Source organism: Pungitius pungitius, chromosome 7 (assembly GCF_949316345.1).
Source record: "Pungitius pungitius chromosome 7, fPunPun2.1, whole genome shotgun sequence".
In the NCBI taxonomy this organism is placed as follows: Eukaryota; Metazoa; Chordata; class Actinopteri; order Perciformes; family Gasterosteidae; genus Pungitius; species Pungitius pungitius.
The window spans coordinates 5,630,967-5,657,051 of NC_084906.1; the positions used below are offsets into that span (position 1 = coordinate 5,630,967).

The 26,085-nt window shown below is 41.6% G+C and overlaps 4 protein-coding genes across 6 annotated transcripts in view; all 4 read left to right on the forward strand.

The window, feature by feature from the left end:
• The first annotated feature begins 3,917 nt into the window (after positions 1-3,917).
• Positions 3,918-7,683, forward strand: LOC134102912 (interferon-induced protein with tetratricopeptide repeats 1-like). Of its 2 annotated transcripts, XM_062563651.1 has the most exons (3): positions 3,918-4,011; positions 4,165-4,333; positions 4,827-7,683. In XM_062563651.1, exons 2-3 carry the CDS (start codon positions 4,329-4,331, stop codon positions 6,130-6,132), a joined length of 1,311 nt encoding a protein of 436 aa, XP_062419635.1. In that variant the 5' UTR covers positions 3,918-4,011; positions 4,165-4,328; the 3' UTR covers positions 6,133-7,683. The 2 variants fall into 2 exon arrangements, with proteins under 2 accessions (XP_062419635.1, XP_062419634.1); XM_062563650.1 differs by lacking the exon at positions 3,918-4,011 and having other exon boundaries at positions 4,078-4,333.
• A 1,782-nt stretch (positions 7,684-9,465) lies between these two features.
• On the forward strand, positions 9,466-11,115 carry LOC119217273 (E3 ubiquitin/ISG15 ligase TRIM25-like). The gene has a single exon (XM_037470792.2). It carries the CDS (start codon positions 9,475-9,477, stop codon positions 11,113-11,115), a length of 1,641 nt encoding a protein of 546 aa, XP_037326689.2. The 5' UTR covers positions 9,466-9,474.
• Positions 11,116-15,881: 4,766 nt separating this feature from the next.
• Positions 15,882-18,855, forward strand: LOC134102904 (interferon-induced protein with tetratricopeptide repeats 1-like). The gene is made up of 2 exons (XM_037470724.2): positions 15,882-16,046; positions 16,540-18,855. Exons 1-2 carry the CDS (start codon positions 16,042-16,044, stop codon positions 17,837-17,839), a joined length of 1,305 nt encoding a protein of 434 aa, XP_037326621.2. The 5' UTR covers positions 15,882-16,041; the 3' UTR covers positions 17,840-18,855.
• Positions 18,856-23,773: 4,918 nt separating this feature from the next.
• Positions 23,774-26,085, forward strand: part of mylk4b (myosin light chain kinase family, member 4b) — a 28,607-nt gene continuing 26,295 nt past the window's right edge. The window contains exon 1 of one of the 2 annotated variants that reach the window (XM_037470560.2): positions 23,774-23,973. In XM_037470560.2, the coding sequence (XP_037326457.2) occupies positions 23,909-23,973 (65 nt within the window). In that variant the 5' untranslated portion in view covers positions 23,774-23,908. The remainder of the gene's footprint in view (positions 23,974-26,085) is intronic. The other variant, XM_037470561.2, reaches the window with a different exon arrangement.

Here is a 26,085-nt window from a genome sequence, read left to right on the forward strand (position 1 = left end):
CAGTGTTCTGTCTGTATCTAATTATCTCTACATTTAAAAGTATATTCTGCACATCATTGCATTCATTGACAATTTTAGTTAAATTGTAAAACAATAGAAACATTTTCAGGCTTTGTTTCCAAAAAATAGGTCTATGTCCTACGCACAAAAAATAATCATTGAAATCTAAAATAAAAGAATTCATGGAGAAATACTGTATTTCAACCTGCTCCAAGTTTAAAAGGAAATAAGTATATATCGATTTAACTTGTCATGAACAACATCATCCTGCTGAGAAGATCTTACTGTGGCTTTTTAGGGCCTGAGCCGACTAAAAGTCGGCCGAAAGCCCTATTGTTATAGTAAGTATCAAGATTTTTTTTTCTGCCACTTCGATTGCACTTTTGGGGACTTTATCATATTCAAAAACTCTTGAATTTTTGCACGCGCTTCAGAAGTGCGAAAAATTGAGATATGATTCGGGTCCCGCAATTAGCCACCAAAAAGTGCTCCCTGTGGGGACATTTTTTACCACTTTTACCGATTGAGCTGGAACCTTTTCACACAGGTGCTCTTGGATGTGCTCTACAAAAAAGTCAATTAAAGCTGCAAGCAGCGATGAACGGGTCTTCGCCTCACCTTGCACGTCGGGGGGCAGCGGTCAGCCAGACTCGCTGGTCAAAAAGAGACTAAAGAGACAAAATAAATCAGTCTCGGGGCTGGCATTCAAACCTGAGTCTGTGGTCTCATGAACGGAATCCACCACAATAACAAAAATATGTATTCCTGTAAAATAAAGGTAGAGTCTGAAGCGCAAGAATCACAGCAACACTTGTCTCATTCTCCAGTTTGCGTCTGTATAATTGATTCAACACATGTACAATTTACATCCAGTGCATTTTTCTTGTCCTGTACATCTTATAGATGCAGTCTCAATCAGGATGATGACACCGTCCCCGCAGCAGCTAACTACAACTAGTCCATTGTCTACAATCTGCACGCAGCGTGCGTCTTCAATGCTTTTCAATATGTTACATGTATTTAGTTCCTTCACAATGAGCATGAATCTAACATTAAATGATATGATTAATATGCCCCAAATTCCAATGAAATAGTATATTCACGTCAAGCTCTTTATAGAGGGGAAACAACTAATTACTAAACTGTAAACAGTTAATATAAGAGAAACAAATATTGTAATCAAGATAAATGTTTTTCAAAATGTGTGATTAACTAGTTAATTGTCTATAATCTGTTGACAGCCCTAATCGTATTCTGATAATACATGTTGGTGCTCAAATACTTTCAGATGCCCCGTGCAAAGTCATGCCACCAGTCTGAGGACATCAATGGGAATGGCACATGGGACACGTGGCTTTCAACTCCAGCGAGGTGGGAAAGCATTTCTTTACGTATATTTCGTTCTGTCTGCAAAATGGTAAAATACTTCTTCCCGTGTTCTTACAACAGCGTTCCATTACATATCGTGTAACTGTCGATGGATGTAATAATTTGGCCTTTTTTTCTTCCAGCACACTGCACAGGTTGGCGTCACCGTGGGCAATCATGGCCCAAGTCGACTGGACCACAGCGGGAAATGATCCTTCCAGAGAAGAAGTAGTTATTTACTTCTACAATGAATGGAAGAGTTACAACTTCCAGATGACAGCTCTTCCCTCATCCTTCTGGGCAACTTGAACATCCGACAGAACTTATGCGACCTACTGCGTTTATTTTCTTCTTTAGCTCTCATTTCAGTATTAATATTCCCTGTATTTTTGCAGGAGAGGCACCAATCCTATTTGAGTGACGTTTTGAATTGAAATTGTATTAGAGCAGACAGCTCATCTGCAGAGCGTTGCTCCCTGGTGCAGGAGACAAGTGTTTGATTCCCGGCATGGCAATAGTTTTTTTTTATTACCTCTATTAAGGTTTTGTACTTTGTACATCGCCCGAACTTATTTAATAAGACTCCTCATGTGACTTAAAATGTGTTTAATGAATCCAGAATGTAATATTTGTTCAGTACGCACGGACAGTGATTTAATTTGTCATGTTGTACATATTTTGGTACATGCTGAGTTAACATACATTCTAAAGTACAATGTCCATATGTGAATAAGAGTTGTATACGTTTATGAGAGTCAATATGGTGTGGAAATGTCCCTTATGTAGTTGGTCAATTGGAAGTATATTAGGCAGTAATAACATCTAAGCTTTTGGTCTTAAAACAAAAAAAGGATTACTCTGTTGGACAACTACTCAATTGTCTTGACGACATAAAGGCCTGGATGGCTCGGAACTTTTTAAATTGTAATGACTTGGGTCAATGCAACGTTTCTACGTGGCTCAACTGATTCAATTTGAATTTACCAATACATAAAACCCTGGAGGAGAAGCGTATCTTAGTCAATGTATTTGTTAATTCATTAAGCAAAGCTCTCTTCAGGAAGACAGCCACATGGTCATCCAGTGTGCGTAGTTAAAAGGTGAATATTTCTTGATGGAGCAAAAGTGGTGTGATTAGCCGTCGTCCTTGGCCTTGACTGAACGAAGGTGATCCTACATTTAATTTACTTTTTTCAGGTCCTTTGCAGCTCGGCAATAGCCTTTTCTTGGTGGATTCCGTTCATGAGACCACAGACCCAGGTTTGAATGCCAGCCCCAAGAGTGATTTATTTTGTCTCTTTAGTCTCTTTTTGACCAGCGAGTCCGGCTGACCGCCGCCCCCCCGACGTGCAAGGAGAGACGAAGGCCCGTTCATCGCTGCTTGCAGCTTTAATGTTGTTTTTGAATTTCACTGTCCAATGATACTGTCTGAATTTTGTTGTTAAATCATATATACATGTATTTAGAGAGTGCAGTTAATTACAGTGTGTTCTACACGAAGTTAAGGTAAGCGGCCAGTATCTGCTTCACATGACTGCGTGGTCTTTGTCTCCATCTGGTGGAAGAATCATCCAGCGTGACCTGTCCAAATTATTTTGAAAACGGGAACATGCCTAGGGGGGACAAAGCTCAAATCCATCACATTTAGGTGGAATCAATGCCTTTTGTGAATTCAAATACAGTTAAATCAGTTTTACAGTCACCGGAGAAAATGTCAAATCACACAGATGGTAAAAATGTAATGGTAATGCTCAGATGTTATGACATGTTTTTTTTAGGAAGGAAATAAGTCCTGCATTTTTATGCGGCATCTCCAATTACTCTGACTCAGTAACATATATAATGATGCTTACACCCCTGCAGCGATATAGAAAACGTAACCTCCTCCTATAACAATGATTTTTGGTTTTAGTAGTGGCAGATATACAGCATACTGTATATTTCTTTTTTGGAATGTCATTTTTGAGCAAGGCCTTGGCCTATGGTTTAACGGGTGTTCAATAATGGATTAAGTCCAGGAGTGGTTCTAGAAGGAGTCACGGGTCACTCTAGTAAAAACAGTTGTACCTGTGACCTAGTTCTTTTGGTCATGACCCATCCTCTATGACCATAGGTGAGGGTAAGAACGGAGATTGACCAGTACCACCCTAATCCCTATGCAATTAAATGTTGAACAACATGTCAATATTTTCAGTGGATGGCAAAGTGCAGCCATAAAATGGAATATTATGAGTGTTTTATTTCTTACTGTCACTCCTTTGACTGTTTCACTGCAGCACACTGCTCCTAAAGACACAGATGGGTTTGTGCTGAATGTACATGACCATTGTAATAATATCTCACAGACCATTGATTTGTGTAGGGATGTGGGTGATACTACTTCAGTTTCATAAACTCCGGATGTGTTCAAAGGTGCATACCACGTCGACAAAAAGGTGCAGGTATAAAGATGTGGCATCCTAAGGTTTTAATATTTAACCAAGTTGTTATATAATCATGGACAATCTAATCTGCAGGGCGTATTTATTAAGACGAGGCTGTAGGTTTACCATCTTAGTAAACGAAAGTCAAGCTCATTTCACAACAAATGGATAGTTAAATTTCACAGGAAGGTGCAGCGATGCAGATGTGGAATATTGGGAGGTAAATATTTCACTCAGCATGGCATTATGTTCCGCAAGATTGAGAAAAAATACATTTTTCTAACTGAAGATCTTCAATAGAGAACTTTTAATAAGTCGTGTTTGGGGATTGTAATCATAGAATGACGTAGGTTTCCTTTTCCGAGAAACTAAGGTCAAGGAGCGTGTGATAAAGTGCCACGCAGCTACTATCCGCAACAACGGGACTGTAACAGCAACGGGATATAAAGCTCTTATCATTTACACCAGAGAAGCTGCAGCATCAAGAGCCAAAACCAGCCACACTAACTTAACACTAGTCGAGGAAACAGCTGAATCATGAGGTGAGGAGCTGTTTCTGCATTTCTATCATTGTTTGAGTAAATTATTGGAATGTTGCTTATTATTTACAATTATAATTATACTTTCATCTTCTTACCATACTTTTTCTTTGCAGCCATCTGTTGGTCCATATTTCTTCAATTTTCAAATATTTCCTTCCCAGGCATTCAACACTGCCCGCTCTTGTGGAAGTTTTTCTCATACAATCAAGAATCAGCTATAAAGTCTCTTGTGAATCAACAATGTATTTTCTGTTTATTTCTTGCAAGGAAGGAGTCTACAACAGCTATACATCGATTTCGACAAGCATATTTATACTTTGACAGGGTTAACATATTGCTTTTGTTATGCTAAAGATTTGAGGTCCCATACCTGAAGGACGACTCACAAGGCAGTTACAACATATGTCTAAATTGGATTTAGGACTGCGGACTCTGAGGAAATTATATTAACCTAGCGATGCGTTTTAATATTTGTCATTTTTTTCCACATCAGTGCTGCTCACAGTCAAACAACACTGAGGTCCAAACTAGAGGCCCTGGAGTGCCACTTTACCTGGGCTCTGGACACCACAAGGATCTTTCTTTTACGTCGCCGCGACATCCTGGTGGACATCGGCACGGAGGAGGGAAACAGCTGGCTGGGTCACATCTACAACCTGAGGGGGTTCATTCAGTGCAAGCTGGGCTCCACCGAAGAAGCCCTGAGTTTGTTCCTCCAGGCTGCAGAGGCCTTCCGCCAGATGAGACGGGCAGATGAAGGTCCCTGGTTGGTGGTGAATTACGGGAACCTGGCTTGGCTGCACGACCTCCTGGGAGACCAAGCAAAGAGCGAGGATTACCTTTCAAAGGTTGACGCCCTGAAGAAGAAATACCCAACTCCATCAGAGGACGAGCTCCATGCAGAGCTCTACGCTGAAAAAGCCTGGACCCTGATGAAGTTCAGCGCAAAACGAGAGCTGGTGTCAGATTACTTCCAGAAAGCCATCAGGATGCAGCCAGACAGGGTGGAGTGGAACACCAGTCACGTCATCGGGTTAGCGAATGCTTTTAAACGAGGCAGCAGAGAGATGGAGGCTGACATCTTGGATGAAATGAGAGACGCCAAGGTACAGGATCCAGAGAACTTGTACCTCGCTGCTTACTACCTGCAGCTACGTGCAATGAAAGGGCCAGACATTAAAGACGAAGCACGTGACTTAGCTGAAAGGATTTTAAGAAACCCTGTCAGCAGCTATAGTGGTATGAGTGCAATACTTCATGTCTACAGAATCTGTGGATTAATTGATGAGGCCATTGTTTTGGCAGAAAAGGCTCTGGAAAACCATCCAGATGAACGCTATCTGAAGAGATGTGCTGCACTAACTCTCAAATGGAAGATCATTTTTTTCAGTGAGAGTGGCGTAGATGAGAGCATGATTGACAAAGCAGTCAGTCTCCACAAGGAGGTGATTTCTCTTTACCCTGATTTGGCCCTTGTGAAGGAAATGGACCTCGCAAATATATATGCAAAGTCCAATCACAGCAAGGCTAAAGCCAAACGTTTGTACCAACAACTGCTAAAAAGGGAGCTGGAACCTGCAGAGAAACAGGTGCTTTACAACCACTATGCAAAATATCTCATCTTTGATCTAAAAGATTATAACCAATCAATAGAATATCACATGAAGGCGGCAAAGATACCGATAAAATCCTTCTATCGTGAGAACAGCATCAAAGTTCTTGAGAAGATTAAAAACAAAGGCAGGAACCGAAAGTGTAGAGAAATAGAGGAGTGTCTGCAAAACCTGCAAGAGCCATAGTGGGTTGTTTTTACAACCCTGGTTCTAAATCTGGACAAAATATGTAGAATGCATTACCTAAAAAATACTTTTATTTGTGTCTTTTAAAACTTTTTTCTGCTGGTGTTTACATTTAGGTAATTTGTTGGAAGTAGTACAATGTATATGACGAGCTCTATAATACAACTGTGTCCTTCAATAACATCCACTTTGTCTAAATATTATTGCCATCACATGGTTTATTACAATAAATATTGTCTAACATATTCCCCTAATATTGGTTTTCTCCTCTTAGCTGTGTATTTTAAGTTCATGTAAGAATATTACTAATACTTCTAATAGAAGTATATGATAGTATATGAACATAGAAACATACAACTAATAATGTAACAATTTATTTGATGTAGCCAGTTACCTGCAGCCAGATGCAGCTGATTGGATGCATAAAAAATGTAAAGCTGTAACACAAATGCCAACTAGCATTATTAAATATACAATATTTACACTAAGAAATCGTCAAGATGTTTTATTTAGCTGGTTACCAGACAAGATTTCCTGTGCGCTACACATTTTTGCAGCACTGATGGATGTTAGATGAACAAACGCAATTGAAATATTCTGCCAAAGGAAATGTTTGGTTTTCAATGAAACAAGGCCCATCAGCGTGAAGTACCAACCAGTGGCCAGCTGATGAGGGAAGGGGGCAGCAGAGCGTCGTAATGGAGCATGTCTCCAGGTAATCGCTGTTTCGGTGTTACACCCCTACTGGTTTTTACACCTACTGGTTTTTACACCTACTAAGAACTGCTCTCTCACTTGACTGCATGTATCAGCTGTTTCATCTCGAGCCGGGTCCCAAAGGCGGAGGGTCTAAGAAGGAGTTAGCCAATCACTGATAAAGTGAATGAGTATTTCAGTGTACAACGAAATACATTGATGTACTATGGGTACATTTTCTCCTTACAACTGGGCCCAGATCAGCCAGACCGGTGTGAAGGGAAAGCCGCACATCTAAGTAAAGATGTACTTATTATGCTATTACATTTAACTGATAAGAAATATCATTTTTGCTGATTAATATTGTCAAATGTAAATCACTATATGCATATGTGAATACAATTTTAGTAGAATAACCAAATCTGATTTAAGACCGTTTCTATGTGAAACAGTGCTCGTTTTTACAGTTTGTTAGGGGGTGGGGAGAGTGGGTAAGAGCTCACCTCGCTGTCAGCTGTCGCAAGAGCTTCTCGGTGAGCCCGATATTTGTCTTCATACGTTAATACTGTTCTTTATCTTCCACTGAATCGATCTAAAGAGGCAAAGAAATCGACAACGATATTGAGCTCTTGGTTCTGGATTTGTAGACATTTTCTTTTTTGTGTACTTTTGATCATCGCTATCAATGCTGAATCATTTTTTTTTCATAAATGATGTTCTGATCTGAAATATTAATGTGTGAATAAAGTGAATCTGTACATGAAACCACTGATCAAGAGGAATATGAAAGCTTTTACTGATGGATGTAAGAATGAACTGAAGGTTTACATGATGAATAAACAAACATGAACAAAGTATCTTCTCTTTGTTCCAGTGTTTAATACGAAGCTGATGGAGTAAATATCACTAAGTTAGTTTTCCTCCTGAAACACCATAAAGTACAGAGCTTTGGTTACAGCAGAAGATAATTAGTCAGAAGAAGAGTTGTTGACTGAGAACTGCAGTTTCTCAGAGTGCATTCGTTTGGTTTCTCTCCGTCTCAATAAACTTAAGCTTGATCAAATGATTATTATTTATTTAAACTGTTCTTCTCACCTGATGGATTCTTCTGTGTTCAACCAAAGCCATGTGAGTTAAGGGTTTAAATGTTTGCATTAAATTCATTTTCTTACTCAGTATTATCTGAGTTAGTTTATCTTATTACAAGATTTCAACTTCACACGACCACAATGAAAAAACGAATTATTTGAAGCAGATTCTTTAACACCATTTCCCACAGTTTGCTTACTTACATGATTGTTACATGAAACATCCCAAGCTAATAAAATATCAGTGAATCTCTTTCCCTTTGTTTCTAGTGGCTCAGCACAACCTTTATTTAAAATCATGTTTTTAAAGTGTAAGACTATGTCATACTTCTACTTCTGGTTTGTATGTCCTTCAAGAATAAATGAAGCAACTAAATTAACATCAGGTCTCGGGAACAAAAGCAAGCCGTGATTGGTTCCTCCCTGCCGGCTGTTTGCTGCTCAGCAGGTAGTCCAGGGCGACTCCATCTGCCTGTGAATGTTCTTTTCCAGGTGAGAGTCCCCATTGTCATCAGGAATGTCCCTTTGTCTTTCAAATCCACACAAGATTCATTCAGAGCAAAGGTGGGGTGAGGAGTTTCAGGTTTGCAGATCCATCAGAAGCCTTTTCAGACGGAATGAGAGTCGTTCACTGAGAACTGCTGTTGGAGTTGCGGATTTATGTTGAAATGAGCCTTCAAACTGTTACTGCACTGTTTGTGCCAAAACTCTTCCTACCAGAAACCACGATGAGGTTGTTTGAGACGAGACACGTCTGCCCAAAAATTGATGGCTGTCGATCAGATTGTGAAAAGGGGAGTACTGGGTGGTTCAGGAATCAGGAAACGTTTATTGCCATTACATGTTAGATGTACATGGAAATTGTCTTGGCGGTTGGTGCATGACGGAAGACAGTACAATAACGACAAAGTAGTGCAGCAATAAGACAAAAATAAAATAAAAGTATAATAAGATAAATGCTATGGGTTAGTAAGTTGAAAAATAAAGATAAAGATTGTGAAAAGGGGCGTACTGGGTGGTTGGGTACTAGTTTCATGTTGTGCAGTGAAGGTTTAACTAAATCATATATGTGGTTGATAATAATGAAGGTGCTTCACAATGCACTCATCAGAACAAGCAGCAAGTGTTTCACTAGGCAGAAATACAACGAGAAATGGATTGTAATGCCAGAAAAAACCATTTTTCAGAGTGTAATTAGATATTAAAATCTGAACACGGTCAGCAAGCTACAAGTAGCCTACAGCAAAGATCTAGACGCATGGAACTATTTCTGTGGCATTCCGTATGATGTTTGAAAGCTGTGAGGAATTATTCGACAAAAAAAATGTTTTTATTCAAGCCTCCTACTGCTGTCTGATCTTAAACAAGCCCATTATCCTCCAAGAGAGACGGCAGAGGGAAGGACTATCAACCCTCCCCTCATATACAAGTGTGAAGATGGGTGTTACCAGCATCTCATTGGGCCGAAAATGGTGAATCCTGATCCTGACATTAACAAGAGAAACAAAATTCAAGTCATTTCAGTGAACCTCTCACTCAGTCTCTGATAAGAAGTGAAATGGCTGAAGTAACACCTCAGCTGTTGGAGACCATCGACTGTTCCGTCTGTCTGGACGTGCTGAAGGACCCAGTGACGATTCCCTGTGGACACAGCTACTGCATGCGCTGCATTAACAACTGCTGGAATATGGACAACAAGAGAAGAATCCCTTGCTGCCCGGACTGCAGGGAGATCTACACAGTGAGGCCTGACCTGGTGAAGAACACCACGTTAGCAAATCTAGTGGAGCAACTGAATGCAGTCCAACCTGCTGCTGCCGATCCCTGCTATGCTGAACCTAAAGATGTGGCCTGTGATTTCTGCACTGGGAGGAAGCTGAAAGCCTTCAAGTCCTGTTTGGTGTGTTTGGCTTCTTACTGTGAGAAACACCTTCAGCCTCATTACGATGTGGCTGCATTGAAGCATCACAACCTGCTGGACCCCTCCAAGAAGCTCCAAGACAACCTCTGCTCTCTTCATGGTGAGGTGATGAAGATCTTCTGTCGTACTGATCAGCACAGCATCTGTTATCTCTGCTTTATGGATGAACATAAAGACCACGACACGGTCTCAGCTGCAGCAGAAAGGACTGAGAGGCAGAAAAAGCTGGAGGTGAGTCGACTCAACATCCAGCAGAGAATCCAGGACAGAGAGGAAGGTGTGAAGCTGCTTCGACAGGAGGAGGAGAAAATCAACAAAGCAGTGAAGGACAGTGACGACATCTTCATTGAGCTGATGTTGTTCACGGGGGAAAAAAGCTCTATTGTGAAGGCGAAGGTCAAATCTCAGGACAGCATTGAAGACAGACAAAGTGTAGCTCTTCAGGAGAAGCTGCAGCAGGAGATCTCTGAGCTGAAGAGGAGAGACACTGAGCTGCAGGAGCTCTCACACACAGGAAATCTCAACCAGTTCCTCCAGAACTACCCCTCCGGGTCCCCCCTCAGTGAGTCTACAGACTCATTCAGCATCAACATCCGTCCTCCGAGCTGCTTTGAGGCCTTCACAAGGGTTCTGTTAGAAATCAGAGACAAACTAGAGGACGTCCTGAAAGAGAAATGGACTAACGTCTTCCTGACTGTGGCTGAAGTGGAGGCTTTACTCTCACAATCAGAGCCAAACACCAGAGCTGGCTTTTTAAAACATTCACTTACAATCCCACTGGATCCAAACACGGCACACACAGAGCTGTCATTATCTGATGGGAACAAAAAAGCAGCATTAGGGAGCCAAAAACAGCCTTATCGTTGTCACCCAGATAGATTCTGTGAATGTGAGCAGGTCCTGAGTAGAGAGAGTCTGGTTAACCGTTGTTACTGGGAGGTGGAGTGGAGAGGAGAGGTTGTTGTAGCAGTCGCATACAAGGATATTAGCAGAAAAGGGGACTGTGATGAAGTTACATTTGGATTGAATGACAAATCTTGGGCATTAACTTGTGCAAAAAGCAATTATATCTTCCGACACAACCGCATTGTAACCCCCATTTCAGGTCCTGTGTCCTCCAGAGTAGGAGTGTACCTGGACCACACAGCAGGCCTTCTGTCCTTCTACAGCGTCTCTGAAACCATGACGCTCCTCCACAGAGTCCACACCACGTTCACTCAGCCTCTCTATGCTGGAATTCAGCTTGTCAACTGTGGAGACACTGCTGAGTTCAAATAGACACAAGTCATCTCAGGGTTTGACTGTGTCATGATGTTTGGTGACCGGATCTAACGTTTCTATGTATGAACATTTCAGAGTTCTAAATGTTTGATATATGTTTTCATACGTTAATACTGTTCTTTATCTTCCACTTAATTGATCTAAAGAGGCAATGAAATCGACAACGATATTGAGGTCTTGGTTTTAGATTTGTAGACATTTTCTTTTTTGTGTACTTTTGATCCTCGCTATTAATGCTGGATTATTTTTTTTCATAAATGTTCTGATCTGAGATATTAATGTGTGAATAAAGTGAATCAAGAGAAACATGAAAGCTTTTACTGATGGATGTAAGAATAAACTGAAGGTTTACATGATGAATAAACAAACATGACCAAAGTATCTTCTCTTCATTTCAGTGTTTAATACAAAGCAGATGGAGTAAATATCACTAAGTTAGTTTTCCTCCTGAAACACCATAAAGTACAGAGCTTTGGTTACAGCAGAAGATAATTATTCACAAGAAGAGTTGTTGACTGAGAACTGCAGTTTCTCAGAGTGCATTCGTTTGGTTTCTCTCCGTCTCAATAAACCTAAGCTTGATCAAATGATTATTCAGTGTTCTGTCTGTATCTAATTATCTCTACATTTAAAAGTATATTCTGCACATCATTGCATTCATTGACAATTTTAGTTAAATTGTAAAACAATAGAAACATTTTCAGGCTTTGTTTCCAAAAAATAGGTCTATGTCCTACGCACAAAAAATAATCATTGAAATCTAAAATAAAAGAATTCATGGAGAAATACTGTATTTCAACCTGCTCCAAGTTTAAAAGGAAATAAGTATATATCGATTTAACTTGTCATGAACAACATCATCCTGCTGAGAAGATCTTACTGTGGCTTTTTAGGGCCTGAGCCGACTAAAAGTCGGCCGAAAGCCCTATTGTTATAGTAAGTATCAAGATTTTTTTTTCTGCCACTTCGATTGCACTTTTGGGGACTTTATCATATTCAAAAACTCTTGAATTTTTGCACGCGCTTCAGAAGTGCGAAAAATTGAGATATGATTCGGGTCCCGCAATTAGCCACCAAAAAGTGCTCCCTGTGGGGACATTTTTTACCACTTTTACCGATTGAGCTGGAACCTTTTCACACAGGTGCTCTTGGATGTGCTCTACAAAAAAGTCAATTAAAGCTGCAAGCAGCGATGAACGGGTCTTCGCCTCACCTTGCACGTCGGGGGGCAGCGGTCAGCCAGACTCGCTGGTCAAAAAGAGACTAAAGAGACAAAATAAATCAGTCTCGGGGCTGGCATTCAAACCTGAGTCTGTGGTCTCATGAACGGAATCCACCACAATAACAAAAATATGTATTCCTGTAAAATAAAGGTAGAGTCTGAAGCGCAAGAATCACAGCAACACTTGTCTCATTCTCCAGTTTGCGTCTGTATAATTGATTCAACACATGTACAATTTACATCCAGTGCATTTTTCTTGTCCTGTACATCTTATAGATGCAGTCTCAATCAGGATGATGACACCGTCCCCGCAGCAGCTAACTACAACTAGTCCATTGTCTACAATCTGCACGCAGCGTGCGTCTTCAATGCTTTTCAATATGTTACATGTATTTAGTTCCTTCACAATGAGCATGAATCTAACATTAAATGATATGATTAATATGCCCCAAATTCCAATGAAATAGTATATTCACGTCAAGCTCTTTATAGAGGGGAAACAACTAATTACTAAACTGTAAACAGTTAATATAAGAGAAACAAATATTGTAATCAAGATAAATGTTTTTCAAAATGTGTGATTAACTAGTTAATTGTCTATAATCTGTTGACAGCCCTAATCGTATTCTGATAATACATGTTGGTGCTCAAATACTTTCAGATGCCCCGTGCAAAGTCATGCCACCAGTCTGAGGACATCAATGGGAATGGCACATGGGACACGTGGCTTTCAACTCCAGCGAGGTGGGAAAGCATTTCTTTACGTATATTTCGTTCTGTCTGCAAAATGGTAAAATACTTCTTCCCGTGTTCTTACAACAGCGTTCCATTACATATCGTGTAACTGTCGATGGATGTAATAATTTGGCCTTTTTTTCTTCCAGCACACTGCACAGGTTGGCGTCACCGTGGGCAATCATGGCCCAAGTCGACTGGACCACAGCGGGAAATGATCCTTCCAGAGAAGAAGTAGTTATTTACTTCTACAATGAATGGAAGAGTTACAACTTCCAGATGACAGCTCTTCCCTCATCCTTCTGGGCAACTTGAACATCCGACAGAACTTATGCGACCTACTGCGTTTATTTTCTTCTTTAGCTCTCATTTCAGTATTAATATTCCCTGTATTTTTGCAGGAGAGGCACCAATCCTATTTGAGTGACGTTTTGAATTGAAATTGTATTAGAGCAGACAGCTCATCTGCAGAGCGTTGCTCCCTGGTGCAGGAGACAAGTGTTTGATTCCCGGCATGGCAATAGTTTTTTTTTATTACCTCTATTAAGGTTTTGTACTTTGTACATCGCCCGAACTTATTTAATAAGACTCCTCATGTGACTTAAAATGTGTTTAATGAATCCAGAATGTAATATTTGTTCAGTACGCACGGACAGTGATTTAATTTGTCATGTTGTACATATTTTGGTACATGCTGAGTTAACATACATTCTAAAGTACAATGTCCATATGTGAATAAGAGTTGTATACGTTTATGAGAGTCAATATGGTGTGGAAATGTCCCTTATGTAGTTGGTCAATTGGAAGTATATTAGGCAGTAATAACATCTAAGCTTTTGGTCTTAAAACAAAAAAAGGATTACTCTGTTGGACAACTACTCAATTGTCTTGACGACATAAAGGCCTGGATGGCTCGGAACTTTTTAAATTGTAATGACTTGGGTCAATGCAACGTTTCTACGTGGCTCAACTGATTCAATTTGAATTTACCAATACATAAAACCCTGGAGGAGAAGCGTATCTTAGTCAATGTATTTGTTAATTCATTAAGCAAAGCTCTCTTCAGGAAGAGAGCCACATGGTCATCCAGTGTGCGTAGTTAAAAGGTGAATATTTCTTGATGGAGCAAAAGTGGTGTGATTAGCCGTCGTCCTTGGCCTTGACTGAACGAAGGTGATCCTACATTTAATTTACTTTTTTCAGGTCCTTTGCAGCTCGGCAATAGCCTTTTCTTGGTGGATTCCGTTCATGAGACCACAGACCCAGGTTTGAATGCCAGCCCCAAGAGTGATTTATTTTGTCTCTTTAGTCTCTTTTTGACCAGCGAGTCCGGCTGACCGCCGCCCCCCCGACGTGCAAGGAGAGACGAAGGCCCGTTCATCGCTGCTTGCAGCTTTAATGTTGTTTTTGAATTTCACTGTCCAATGATACTGTCTGAATTTTGTTGTTAAATCATATATACATGTATTTAGAGAGTGCAGTTAATTACAGTGTGTTCTACACGAAGTTAAGGTAAGCGGCCAGTATCTGCTTCACATGACTGCGTGGTCTTTGTCTCCATCTGGTGGAAGAATCATCCAGCGTGACCTGTCCAAATTATTTTGAAAACGGGAACATGCCTAGGGGGGACAAAGCTCAAATCCATCACATTTAGGTGGAATCAATGCCTTTTGTGAATTCAAATACAGTTAAATCAGTTTTACAGTCACCGGAGAAAATGTCAAATCACACAGATGGTAAAAATGTAATGGTAATGCTCAGATGTTATGACATGTTTTTTTTAGGAAGGAAATAAGTCCTGCATTTTTATGCGGCATCTCCAATTACTCTGACTCAGTAACATATATAATGATGCTTACACCCCTGCAGCGATATAGAAAACGTAACCTCCTCCTATAACAATGATTTTTGGTTTTAGTAGTGGCAGATATACAGCATACTGTATATTTCTTTTTTGGAATGTCATTTTTGAGCAAGGCCTTGGCCTATGGTTTAACGGGTGTTCAATAATGGATTAAGTCCAGGAGTGGTTCTAGAAGGAGTCACGGGTCACTCTAGTAAAAACAGTTGTACCTGTGACCTAGTTCTTTTGGTCATGACCCATCCTCTATGACCATAGGTGAGGGTAAGAACGGAGATTGACCAGTACCACCCTAATCCCTATGCAATTAAATGTTGAACAACATGTCAATATTTTCAGTGGATGGCAAAGTGCAGCCATAAAATGGAATATTATGAGTGTTTTATTTCTTACTGTCACTCCTTTGACTGTTTCACTGCAGCACACTGCTCCTAAAGACACAGATGGGTTTGTGCTGAATGTACATGACCATTGTAATAATATCTCACAGACCATTGATTTGTGTAGGGATGTGGGTGATACTACTTCAGTTTCATAAACTCCGGATGTGTTCAAAGGTGCATACCACGTCGACAAAAAGGTGCAGGTATAAAGATGTGGCATCCTAAGGTTTTAATATTTAACCAAGTTGTTATATAATCATGGACAATCTAATCTGCAGGGCGTATTTATTAAGACGAGGCTGTAGGTTTACCATCTTAGTAAACGAAAGTCAAGCTCATTTCACAACAAATGGATAGTTAAATTTCACAGGAAGGTGCAGCGATGCAGATGTGGAATATTGGGAGGTAAATATTTCACTCAGCATGGCATTATGTTCCGCAAGATTGAGAAAAAATACATTTTTCTAACTGAAGATCTTCAATAGAGAACTTTTAATAAGTCGTGTTTGGGGATTGTAATCATAGAATGACGTAGGTTTCCTTTTCCCAGAAACTAAGGTCAAGGAGCGTGTGATAAAGTGTCACGCAGCTACTATCCGCAACAACGGGACTGTAACAGCAACGGGATATAAAGCTCTTATCATTTACACCAGAGAAGCTGCAGCATCAAGAGCCAAAACCAGCCACACTAACTTAACACTAGTCGAGGAAACAGCTGAATCATGAGGTGAGGAGCTGTTTCTGCATTTCTATCATTGTTTGAGTAAATTATTGGAATGTTGCTTATTCTTTACAATTATAATTATACTTTCATCTTCTTACCATACTTTTTCTTTGCAGCCATCTGTTGGTCCATATTTCTTCAATTTTCAAATATTTCCTTCCCAGGCATTCAACACTGCCCGCTCTTGTGGAAGTTTTTCTCATACAATCAAGAATTAGCTATAAAGTCTCTTGTGAATCAACAATGTATTTTCTGTTTATTTCTTGCAAGGAAGGAGTCTACAACAGCTATACATCGATTTCGACAAGCATATTTATACTTTGACAGGGTTAACATATTGCTTTTGTTATGCTAAAGATTTGAGGTCCCATACCTGAAGGACGACTCACAAGGCAGTTACAACATATGTCTAAATTGGATTTAGGACTGCGGACTCTGAGGAAATTATATTAACCTAGCGATGCGTTTTAATATTTGTCATTTTTTTCCACATCAGTGCTGCTCACAGTCAAACAACACTGAGGTCCAAACTAGAGGCCCTGGAGTGCCACTTTACCTGGGCTCTGGACACCACAAGGATCTTTCTTTTACGTCGCCGCGACATCCTGGTGGACATCGGCACGGAGGAGGGAAACAGCTGGCTGGGTCACATCTACAACCTGAGGGGGTTCATTCAGTGCAAGCTGGGCTCCACCGAAGAAGCCCTGAGTTTGTTCCTCCAGGCTGCAGAGGCCTTCCGCCAGATGAGACGGGCAGATGAAGGTCCCTGGTTGGTGGTGAATTACGGGAACCTGGCTTGGCTGCACGACCTCCTGGGAGACCAAGCAAAGAGCGATGATTACCTTTCAAAGGTTGACGCCCTGAAGAAGAAATACCCAACTCCATCAGAGGACGAGCTCCATGCAGAGCTCTACGCTGAAAAAGCCTGGACCCTGATGAAGTTCAGCGCAAAACGAGAGCTGGTGTCAGATTACTTCCAGAAAGCCATCAGGATGCAGCCAGACAGGGTGGAGTGGAACACCAGTCACGTCATCGGGTTAGCGAATGCTTTTAAACGAGGCAGCAGAGAGATGGAGGCTGACATCTTGGATGAAATGAGAGACGCCAAGGTACAGGATCCAGAGAACTTGTACCTCGCTGCTTACTACCTGCAGCTACGTGCAATGAAAGGGCCAGACATTAAAGACGAAGCACGTGACTTAGCTGAAAGGATTTTAAGAAACCCTGTCAGCAGCTATAGTGGTATGAGTGCAATACTTCATGTCTACAGAATCTGTGGATTAATTGATGAGGCCATTGTTTTGGCAGAAAAGGCTCTGGAAAACCATCCAGATGAACGCTATCTGAAGAGATGTGCTGCACTAACTCTCAAATGGAAGATCATTTTTTTCAGTGAGAGTGGCGTAGATGAGAGCATGATTGACAAAGCAGTCAGTCTCCACAAGGAGGTGATTTCTCTTTACCTTGATTTGGCCCTTGTGAAGGAAATGGACCTCGCAAATATATATGCAAAGTCCAATCACAGCAAGGCTAAAGCCAAACGTTTGTACCAACAACTGCTAAAAAGGGAGCTGGAACCTGCAGAGAAACAGGTGCTTTACAACCACTATGCAAAATATCTCTTCTTCGATCTAAAGGATGACAACCAGTCAATAGATTATCACATGAAGGCAGCAGCAATACCGATACCATCCCTCTCTCGTGAGAACAGCATCAGAGTTCTTGAGAAGAATAAAGGATGGCACCCAAAGTGTAGAGAAATAGAGGAGTGTCTGCAAAACCTGCAAGAGCCATAGTGGGTTGTTTTTACAACAACATTCACACATTGTAGTCACAGCTAGAGGAGCAATGCTGGGGTTAAGTGTCTTGCACAAGGACACATTGACATGCAGGTTAACCTGGGATCAAACTGCCAACCCTCTGATTGGAGGTCGACGGCGCTCCCCACTCACCCACAGTCGCACTTTGGAAGGTTGTTGGAAGCAGGTGTATGACACACACATGAATATCTTTCAACTAAATGTCTAAATGTTATTGCCATTATGTGATATCACATGGTTTATTACAGATATTGATCAGATGTAATGTCGATTCTATTCCTGCTATGTTTGTTTTCTCCTCTTAGCAGTTTATTTTAAGTGTATGTTATAATATTAATAATACTACTACTACTAGTGTAATGAAATCTGCTTTGCTGTATGCCTTTAAGTAGTGGAAAGGTAGAAACCTCTCTATTGTAACAATTTATTTGATGGAGCCTGTAACCTGCAGCCAGATGCAGCTGATTGGATGCATACAAATTATGTAAAGCTGTAACACAATTGCCTACTAGCATTATAAAAATATACAATATTTACACTAAGAAATCGTCAAGTTGTTTTATTTAGCTGGTTACCAGACAAGACAGCTGATGAGGGAAGGGGGCAGCAGAGCGTCGTAATGGAGCATGTCTCCAGCTAATCGCTGTTTCGGTGTTACATCCCTACTGGTTTTTACACCTACTGGTTTCCCTACGCGTGCGTGTTTGTGTTTAACCAACAGCATCTGCTGCAGCACCTGGTCCTGGAGCTCCTGGAGGACTATTTCAGTGTTGCTCGGGGTGTCCTGGGCACATGGTATTCTATCTGCCTGGTTGTGTTTAGGTCCTGCGTTAGGTTTGGTTCCTGCTGACAACAACCTGAAATAATAACAACTTATGACGCACACATCCGATTACATAACTTATGTTACTGACTGAGAAGGCACACCTCACAAAAGCAATTATTTCCTTGCTTAGTGGCAATAAATACCGTTAATTTACCATCCTGTGCTTCCTGTCCGTGTTGGTCAAATTTTTCACAAAGTAATATTATACACAGATGAATTGTTGGTAATATTTTCTGCATTCAGTTTGTCATTTTGTTTTGAACATTTCTGCGGTAATGGTCACTTTGAACAATATAGAAATGTGCAGTCTGACATTACATGTCATTTAGCTGATGCTTTCATCCAAAGCGACTTCATCTCAAATTGTAACCCATGGCCTACATTTGGCCTGGGGAGCAATTAGGAGTTGGGTTTCTTGCTTAGGGACACTTCAACATGGCACATGGAGCAGCCAGGATTCAAACCTCCAACCTCGCAGCTCCCAGCACATCACACCACTCCATGCGCCACCATCGCCCATGATGCGGTAGACAATCTGGTTCACATGTGTCAAACTCAAGGCCCGCCGGGGGCGTCCGGCTGCCCGCCCAGTGCGGTCCGCCGGGTGACAGCCGCGCCGTCAGAGCAAATGAGTTTGACAGCCCTGATCTAGTTAGTGTGTCTTTGTGTATCTATTTTGTTGGAACCCACGGAAAGTTAAGGCCAGGGATAAAAGAGGAGCCTGAGACAGTATATATACACACAATAACAAAAAGTGTCCTTTAAAAACAAGGTGAGGCAAAAGGTCGCCTAGGCCAACTTTAACAAGAAGGGTTCCTCGGCTCTTTGTCCCTTGAATCCGGTGTCCTCCACCGGGTAACGGATTCCTTGGTCCTGTTCAGCCCGACCAGAGGTGAGAGGTGAGTCCAGTTTGTTACCTCTTCATTGTTCCTTCCTTTCCACCTGCTGCTCTGCTCAGGGGATATATCCTGCTCCCTCTAATTAGGTGATGGGCTGCACGTGTGACCAGTACCGTGTGCTTATAGTGGCTGCAGCACCTGCACTGGGTAATAAACTCGTTCTAACACCTCCCCCAACCTGAGCATGGGGATCCGACCCTTGGGCTTGGTATGCTCGGCTCTTCCCCCTGGTTTGCCATTATGTTAGTGCTTCTAAAAGTGTATCTAAATAGGAATGCTTCTTTGTGTGTGTATATGCCAGTGCAGGTTATAAATAAAAGGTAACTAAAATCAAGGGCACATTGAATCAATAATGATCCACCGAAAGTTTCGTGGCAATCAAACTCAGCGTTTAGGAGAAATTGCTTTTTCACAAAAATCAAAATGGCAGAAAATCTAGTTAGGTGCATTTGCATACCATGATTGACTTTTTTGTAGAGCATGTCGAACAGCACCTGTGTGCCAACTATCAAGTTGATAGTGGAACCTGGCCAAGTGTGGTCCTTTTTAAATTTCTAGAGGGCGCTATAGAGACATTTCTTTATACCCAAACGTGAGACCCAAACATTTTGAAATGTTTTAACAGTCCAGATATCCATGCCACGGATTTGTGAGAATAATAATAATAATTCCTTGAAATACAATAGGTTCCTCTACGACTAGTCGTAGCGAGGACCCTAATAAAGGCCTGTATCCCCTGAAGCCCACTCGCCGAGCTGCGGAGGCCTAAGCTGGAAAAACAGCTGTATAGTGGTCAAAGGTGGTAAAAGAATAAACAGATGCGATGAGATGTTTAAAGCCATTACAATGTTGGCTGTAGGTGTAAAACCAAGGTCCAACAGCTTTCCTGTGCTGAACATGAATTCATGGCACATCAAATAGAACTTAATCCCAAACAGCATATGGTAGAACTTGTCTCCAGTCTTTACCGTTACGTACAGCTGGATATTATATGTTGCTGATTTGTTCTCTTTTCGAAAGTGAAATTGTGAGATTGATATGAACGACATGTCTGTGCATTATTGGGTTTCAGTATCAGCTCACACCTTTTTCTGCCAATTCCCCAAATGCAACTACTTTGGTTCACAAAGCTCCACACATGTGCCTGCAGGGGGACAAACATAAACTCCTTGAGTACTTATTACTTGAGATTGGGGGTACTACTACTAAGTGTGTGTACCTATTCACGGTATAATCCAAAGAAGTGGGTTTTTAGTTTGCGCTGAAGATGTATAGACTTTCTGCTGTCCTGATCTCTTTGTTGAACTCATTCCACTTTCTGGGAACCAGGACAGCAAAAATGTGGGATTTTGTTGTGTCTAGCTCTCAGTGAGGGAGCAGCAAGCTGATTGGCAGACGCAGAGCGCAGTGAGCAGCGTGACATATGACCAGATCCTACCTTAGCTGCATGTTCACAATACTGACTTCAGCCTAATGCAACACTCCACAGTCAGATGCTACACTTAGATGCAATTAAATAAGGTGTTACTCACTTGATACAAATTCTGGAGCAATTCAGCTGCTCAGTTTGCAGCAGCCTAACGTGTACAGCATGTACCAGCCCTTTCTGTGTTTGCTCAGATGTCTCCAGCTATTTAGCTAAGCACTGATCCATACGTCAAAGAACCTGTTTGTAATTACATGCTCTTATTGGCAGAATTGCATTTTTTGTTTTTGATAGAGAATATATTCCAAAGAAGGTAACTTGTGTCCTCAGCAGTCAGTGCTGTAGTTGGGAAGTACCCACAGAGGGACATTCAGCAAAGCACAAATTGGTCTAAGAATACTGCGACCACTTGTGCATGTGTGTCTATGATTCAGTGAGTCAACAGTATGAAGTTAGAAAGCATGAGTGCTGACCGAAAATGTCACAACCGGACGATGGTCCTGGACCCAAATGCACGACTCTGCCAACGAAGTGTTTTAACAAAGGCAAATGCCCCAGAAATAAAAATCACTCTCAGCCGAGGAATACTATACAAAATCTAAGAACCAAAACATAAACACTAGGCTGAGAAAAGGAATCAAACAGAAAGGGAGCCTGAACAATATACAAAGACGTTGTAAACTCATGAGTTCAAAGTTGTCGTAAAGGACAATTCATAGAATCTTGTCAAAAACTAAACTAAACTAAAGGTCCCCCGTCTGTTTACCCCGGCAGCAGCGGCTTCATGGCGATGATGGACCCAGCAGTGTTTGTCCTGGTGGTTCTGTTGGCCTGTTGACCTTCTCAGGGATCACAATATGGTTTACTCTGTAAGAGTCCCTTTGAAATACAGTAGATGCCAGCACTCTGAGGCCCTTGCAGAACTTGTTACTTAAACACTCTGCCACCACCATAACATAAGGTTTACGCAGCATTTTGTCTCGATATATCTTCATGACTTCCTGTCTGGAATAGCTGTGTGACATTGCTAAGATTTTACGGATCTTAGTCTTATTCATTCATGTTTTTATGTTTGTATTTGTTTTTTTCTGTTCATTGATCTACATAAATTAACTCAATTTTAGAGTAATGTTGATATATTCTGTTGAGAAAAAAACTCACTTTATTTTATTCATTTTTGCTAAAGATTTTCTTGGTGGATCATGGTATGGATGCGGCTGTGTCACAAAGGCATGCTGTCTCTTGACTGACCCAGTCTAAAACAGACTATGGGGGTGAAGGCCGATGGTGGTGGTCAGGTCAGCCTGCCCCACACTGTTTAACTCCCGTATCATTGGCATGTTTAAAAAAATGTTACAGATAAAGACTCTTCCCTTAGGAAGGTAGGAACAGCAGAGTGTTGGGGACACTTCTTGGCTATCTACCTTATCTCACAGTGAAATATGAAGCTGTCAATGGAAAGTGTAGCATTGAGTGTTCCGGTTGCTGCAGCTCATCTTGATGGCATTTGTTGTTGTTGTTGTTGTAGACTCTCCGCTGCCGTATTTCCTGTGGCCAACGTCACTATTGTTCCAACATGATCGCGAGTGAGCTAAATAAAGCACACGTCTATACAAACATTTGTCCAGCAGCGATACTGTTAAACCTCCTAGAGCCGGGAGCACCGCTGTCACCGATTAGCACAGAGAGGGAAGGTAGATGCAAGGGGGGAAGGCGTCAGAGGCGTGAGGGAGGATTCAGGACCCAAGACTCACTACTGGGAAGGTTAGGAGAACGACAAATGTTGGGGATGAACACAACTGATGATCATGAGGCAATGCGCTGAAAGGCCCCCCTGCATTGGAGGAACTTTATTCCAAAATGATTTGAGATCTAACATTTTTGTTGTGTATAGTGTATAGTGCTGTTTCTTTTGCACACAAGCAACCCATACTTTTTCTGAATGATGTGAATCTATTTGATGTGTTCATTTCCACTTGAAGGATAGATACTTGAGCACAGAATATTGAATGAATAGAATGATGCGATAAATCAATGTATTTACAGTCTAAACTAAGTTGCATTGCTTGCCCCTCCATCCTGCTTAAACTGATTAAAGATGTATGCTGCTATACTCAAAATATTTTCATCAACAACAGCTCGAGTGACAATATGCGTGTCATGGTTATGAACCCAAAAATAATTATCACCCGACTCTGCTTTCATCTGTTTCCAGGCCTGCAGCTGAACTCTTTTGGTTCAGTGTAGCAGTATCCACAGCAGCCAGTGGTTTTTAATAACTTTACTTAACACTATTGCAACTACAACTGCTACAATGATAACTTGGTCATAATGTTGCTTTCTCATCGACTGCTCTGAAATGACAATAACCAGTTGCCGCTATTTTTTTTATCACTTACACAAAGGAGAATACTGCTTTAAACCCCAGTGTATATTTTCTCCTTCCTCCCCCCATGCCGTATTCCTCCTTCTCTCATCCCCACTCATGGCAGACACATGGCACTCTGGCATGCCATCCGTTCCATTATAACAAGCCACATTCCCTGGAACACTACCTCCACCCAGTTTCTGCTTGTGGTCCCTGTGTCCCAGAGCAGACCCTCCTCCTCCTCTCTTATACCCTCTCTTGCCCCCCCCCCCCCTCCCCCCTCTGCTCCCACTCCGCCTCCGGTGCTTATCCCTGGCTGCTTGTGGCTCCCAGCGCCGAGAGCCACAAGCAGCCAGAGATTCCCGATGAGCTGCCGCTCCTGGTCCGTCTGTCTGCCACACTGGATCCGTTCGCGCTAGCTGGTTGCTGCCTGTAGGGAGGCAGAGGGCTTCCGGTGCCAGGACCTAATAAAGGCGAACCGGTGGAGGACGAGAGGAAACCTGGAGAGTCTGACTCCATCACACCAATGAGAGACATGGGAGGAAAGGAGAAGAAGATTTTGGTGATTTCAAATGTGCCCAACTACCAAGGGTGAGTCTTTCTTTGCAACTATATGATCAATATTTTCAATGGTGCTAATTGAAATAGATATTTCTGACCTACCTACCCAGAAATGTAAAGCATCCTTAAACCATGTTTTGAATTCTAGCACCTTCTCTTCTTGTGGTGTTAGTTACGGACAGTGTAGGGTCCCACTTTTCCTGTTACCAGGCATCATAATTTATTCAGTCCACGTTTAATCTGTTTGGCTTGAAGTTATAATTTTTTTTCTTCCAATAACTACAAAAATAACTTTTTTAATATCTTGATTTTAAAAACCAAACCTAACCGAAAATGGGGTTGGGGGGGGGGGGGGGGGGTACATTTTAGCTTTTATTTGACAGAGGACAGCAAAGAAATGGAAGAAAGAGAAGGAGGCAGGTTATGACATGAAGTTAAAGGTCATGAAACAAGTTGCAGCTATGTGGAAAAAGCTGCAACCACTCAGCTATACTCATTTGTCACACGCAAATACGCGTTTGTCATTATAATTTTCAAGCCCTTCAAATTAAGACCTCCTATATCATACTTTGAGGGTTGCTTAACTAGATGCATCTGCACAAGCTCAATAAAGTGGGCAACAACAGCTTTCCACCATAAATAAATAAGGTAGAAAATGTTTCAATCATGTGAGAACACCTCTTCTCGACGAAATGGAAAAGTAAAAGAGTGGAAGCTCTACAGTTACACTCTTCTGCAAAGGTTGGCGAGTTGTTGTCAGTGTGACGGATTGGAAGGACTGTTGGCACCGAACATGTCCGTTGAGTGCGTGTATCATCAATTACTTTACAGTTGGTGTGTGAGCGTGTGAACGTTGTGTGTTTTGTGAGAAGCCTGTGGGGAGTCACCCTACTTGTGTATGTCTTTATTTTGTGCACAGTGTACATGGCAGTTACAGCAGAATTTCCAGGTCGCCCGACAACGTCTCTCTCTCTCTCTCAAAGTGCAAGTCAAGTGCGTCGGACTCCCCCGAGAGTTACGGCAGTTTAACTTTGATCACGACTTGGCTCCGGCCCGGCTCAACGCCGCCGCAAGCTCGCATGCTGGAAAGGAGGGAATGCCGGGTTTAGACGGGGAAAGATAAACCTGTTGATCACTTGATATTATCGTGTTGGCGTCAACATGCCTATTCATTTAGGAAGATCCTCAGGTCACTTGAGCACACTGTTAAATGTGTTTTTAATACGTTTTCCTTCTGGTGAATGAGGTTGCGGTGGAGCTGTCTGTCCGTTAGCAAGTCTCAAGAAGATTGTGGACATGTGTTTACTGTACTTTGCATTGCTTACTTTGACTTAGTTGAGACCATCTGCAATTTTGGGATGATAATGTTCCGTGTATGCCGGTCTATTCTCTTCCCTGTACACACACTCAGAGACACTCTCCCACATTCCTATGGATTACAGGCTTTGATGGTTGTTTCCATGCGATTACTAAACCAGGACAACAGAGGCCCCTAAGAGAGAGAGAGATAGCACCCTGGAGTGAAGAGCGTCCACTCAAAGCCACCCCTCCCACTCAGGCCCCCAGGAAATGTACTCCCCCACCTGGCCTGTTACCTAAAAAAAGCCCCCCTGATCTGCCCTGTTGATTCTGTATTATGCTCACATATAAAGACCAAACCCTGGCAGTGAGTTAGGACATATTTTACATAAGTATTTATATGGACGGATGCAGCAATGAACACAAGCCAACGTGTATGCTACAGACTATGCGTGTCTCATCCACGATGTCATCTTAGCTGAGAGCGACCAAAACAAAGCGGATAAACCCGAGGCAAATTCAGAATTTTCCTTTTGGAAAATACTACATAAAGTTTAAACTGGGCGTAACTAGCTCACCACGCGTCATTGTGCCCTGTTCAAGTACACCAGGCCAGATCAGAGCTGAGCGTCCCCCTGCTGTTCAGATCAAATTAAATACTTAATATAAAATATTTGTATCGTAAGAAACGTATTCGTGAACAGCAAGCAAGAGTACTTCCCAAATGTTGTCATCGCTTGAAGGAAATTCACCCCCTTTATTCCTTTCATTTCAGTTTAAAAAAGAAGCGTTACATCAGTTTAAAGGAGCAGGCAGGCTTTTTGTGTATTGTTTTGTCACTGT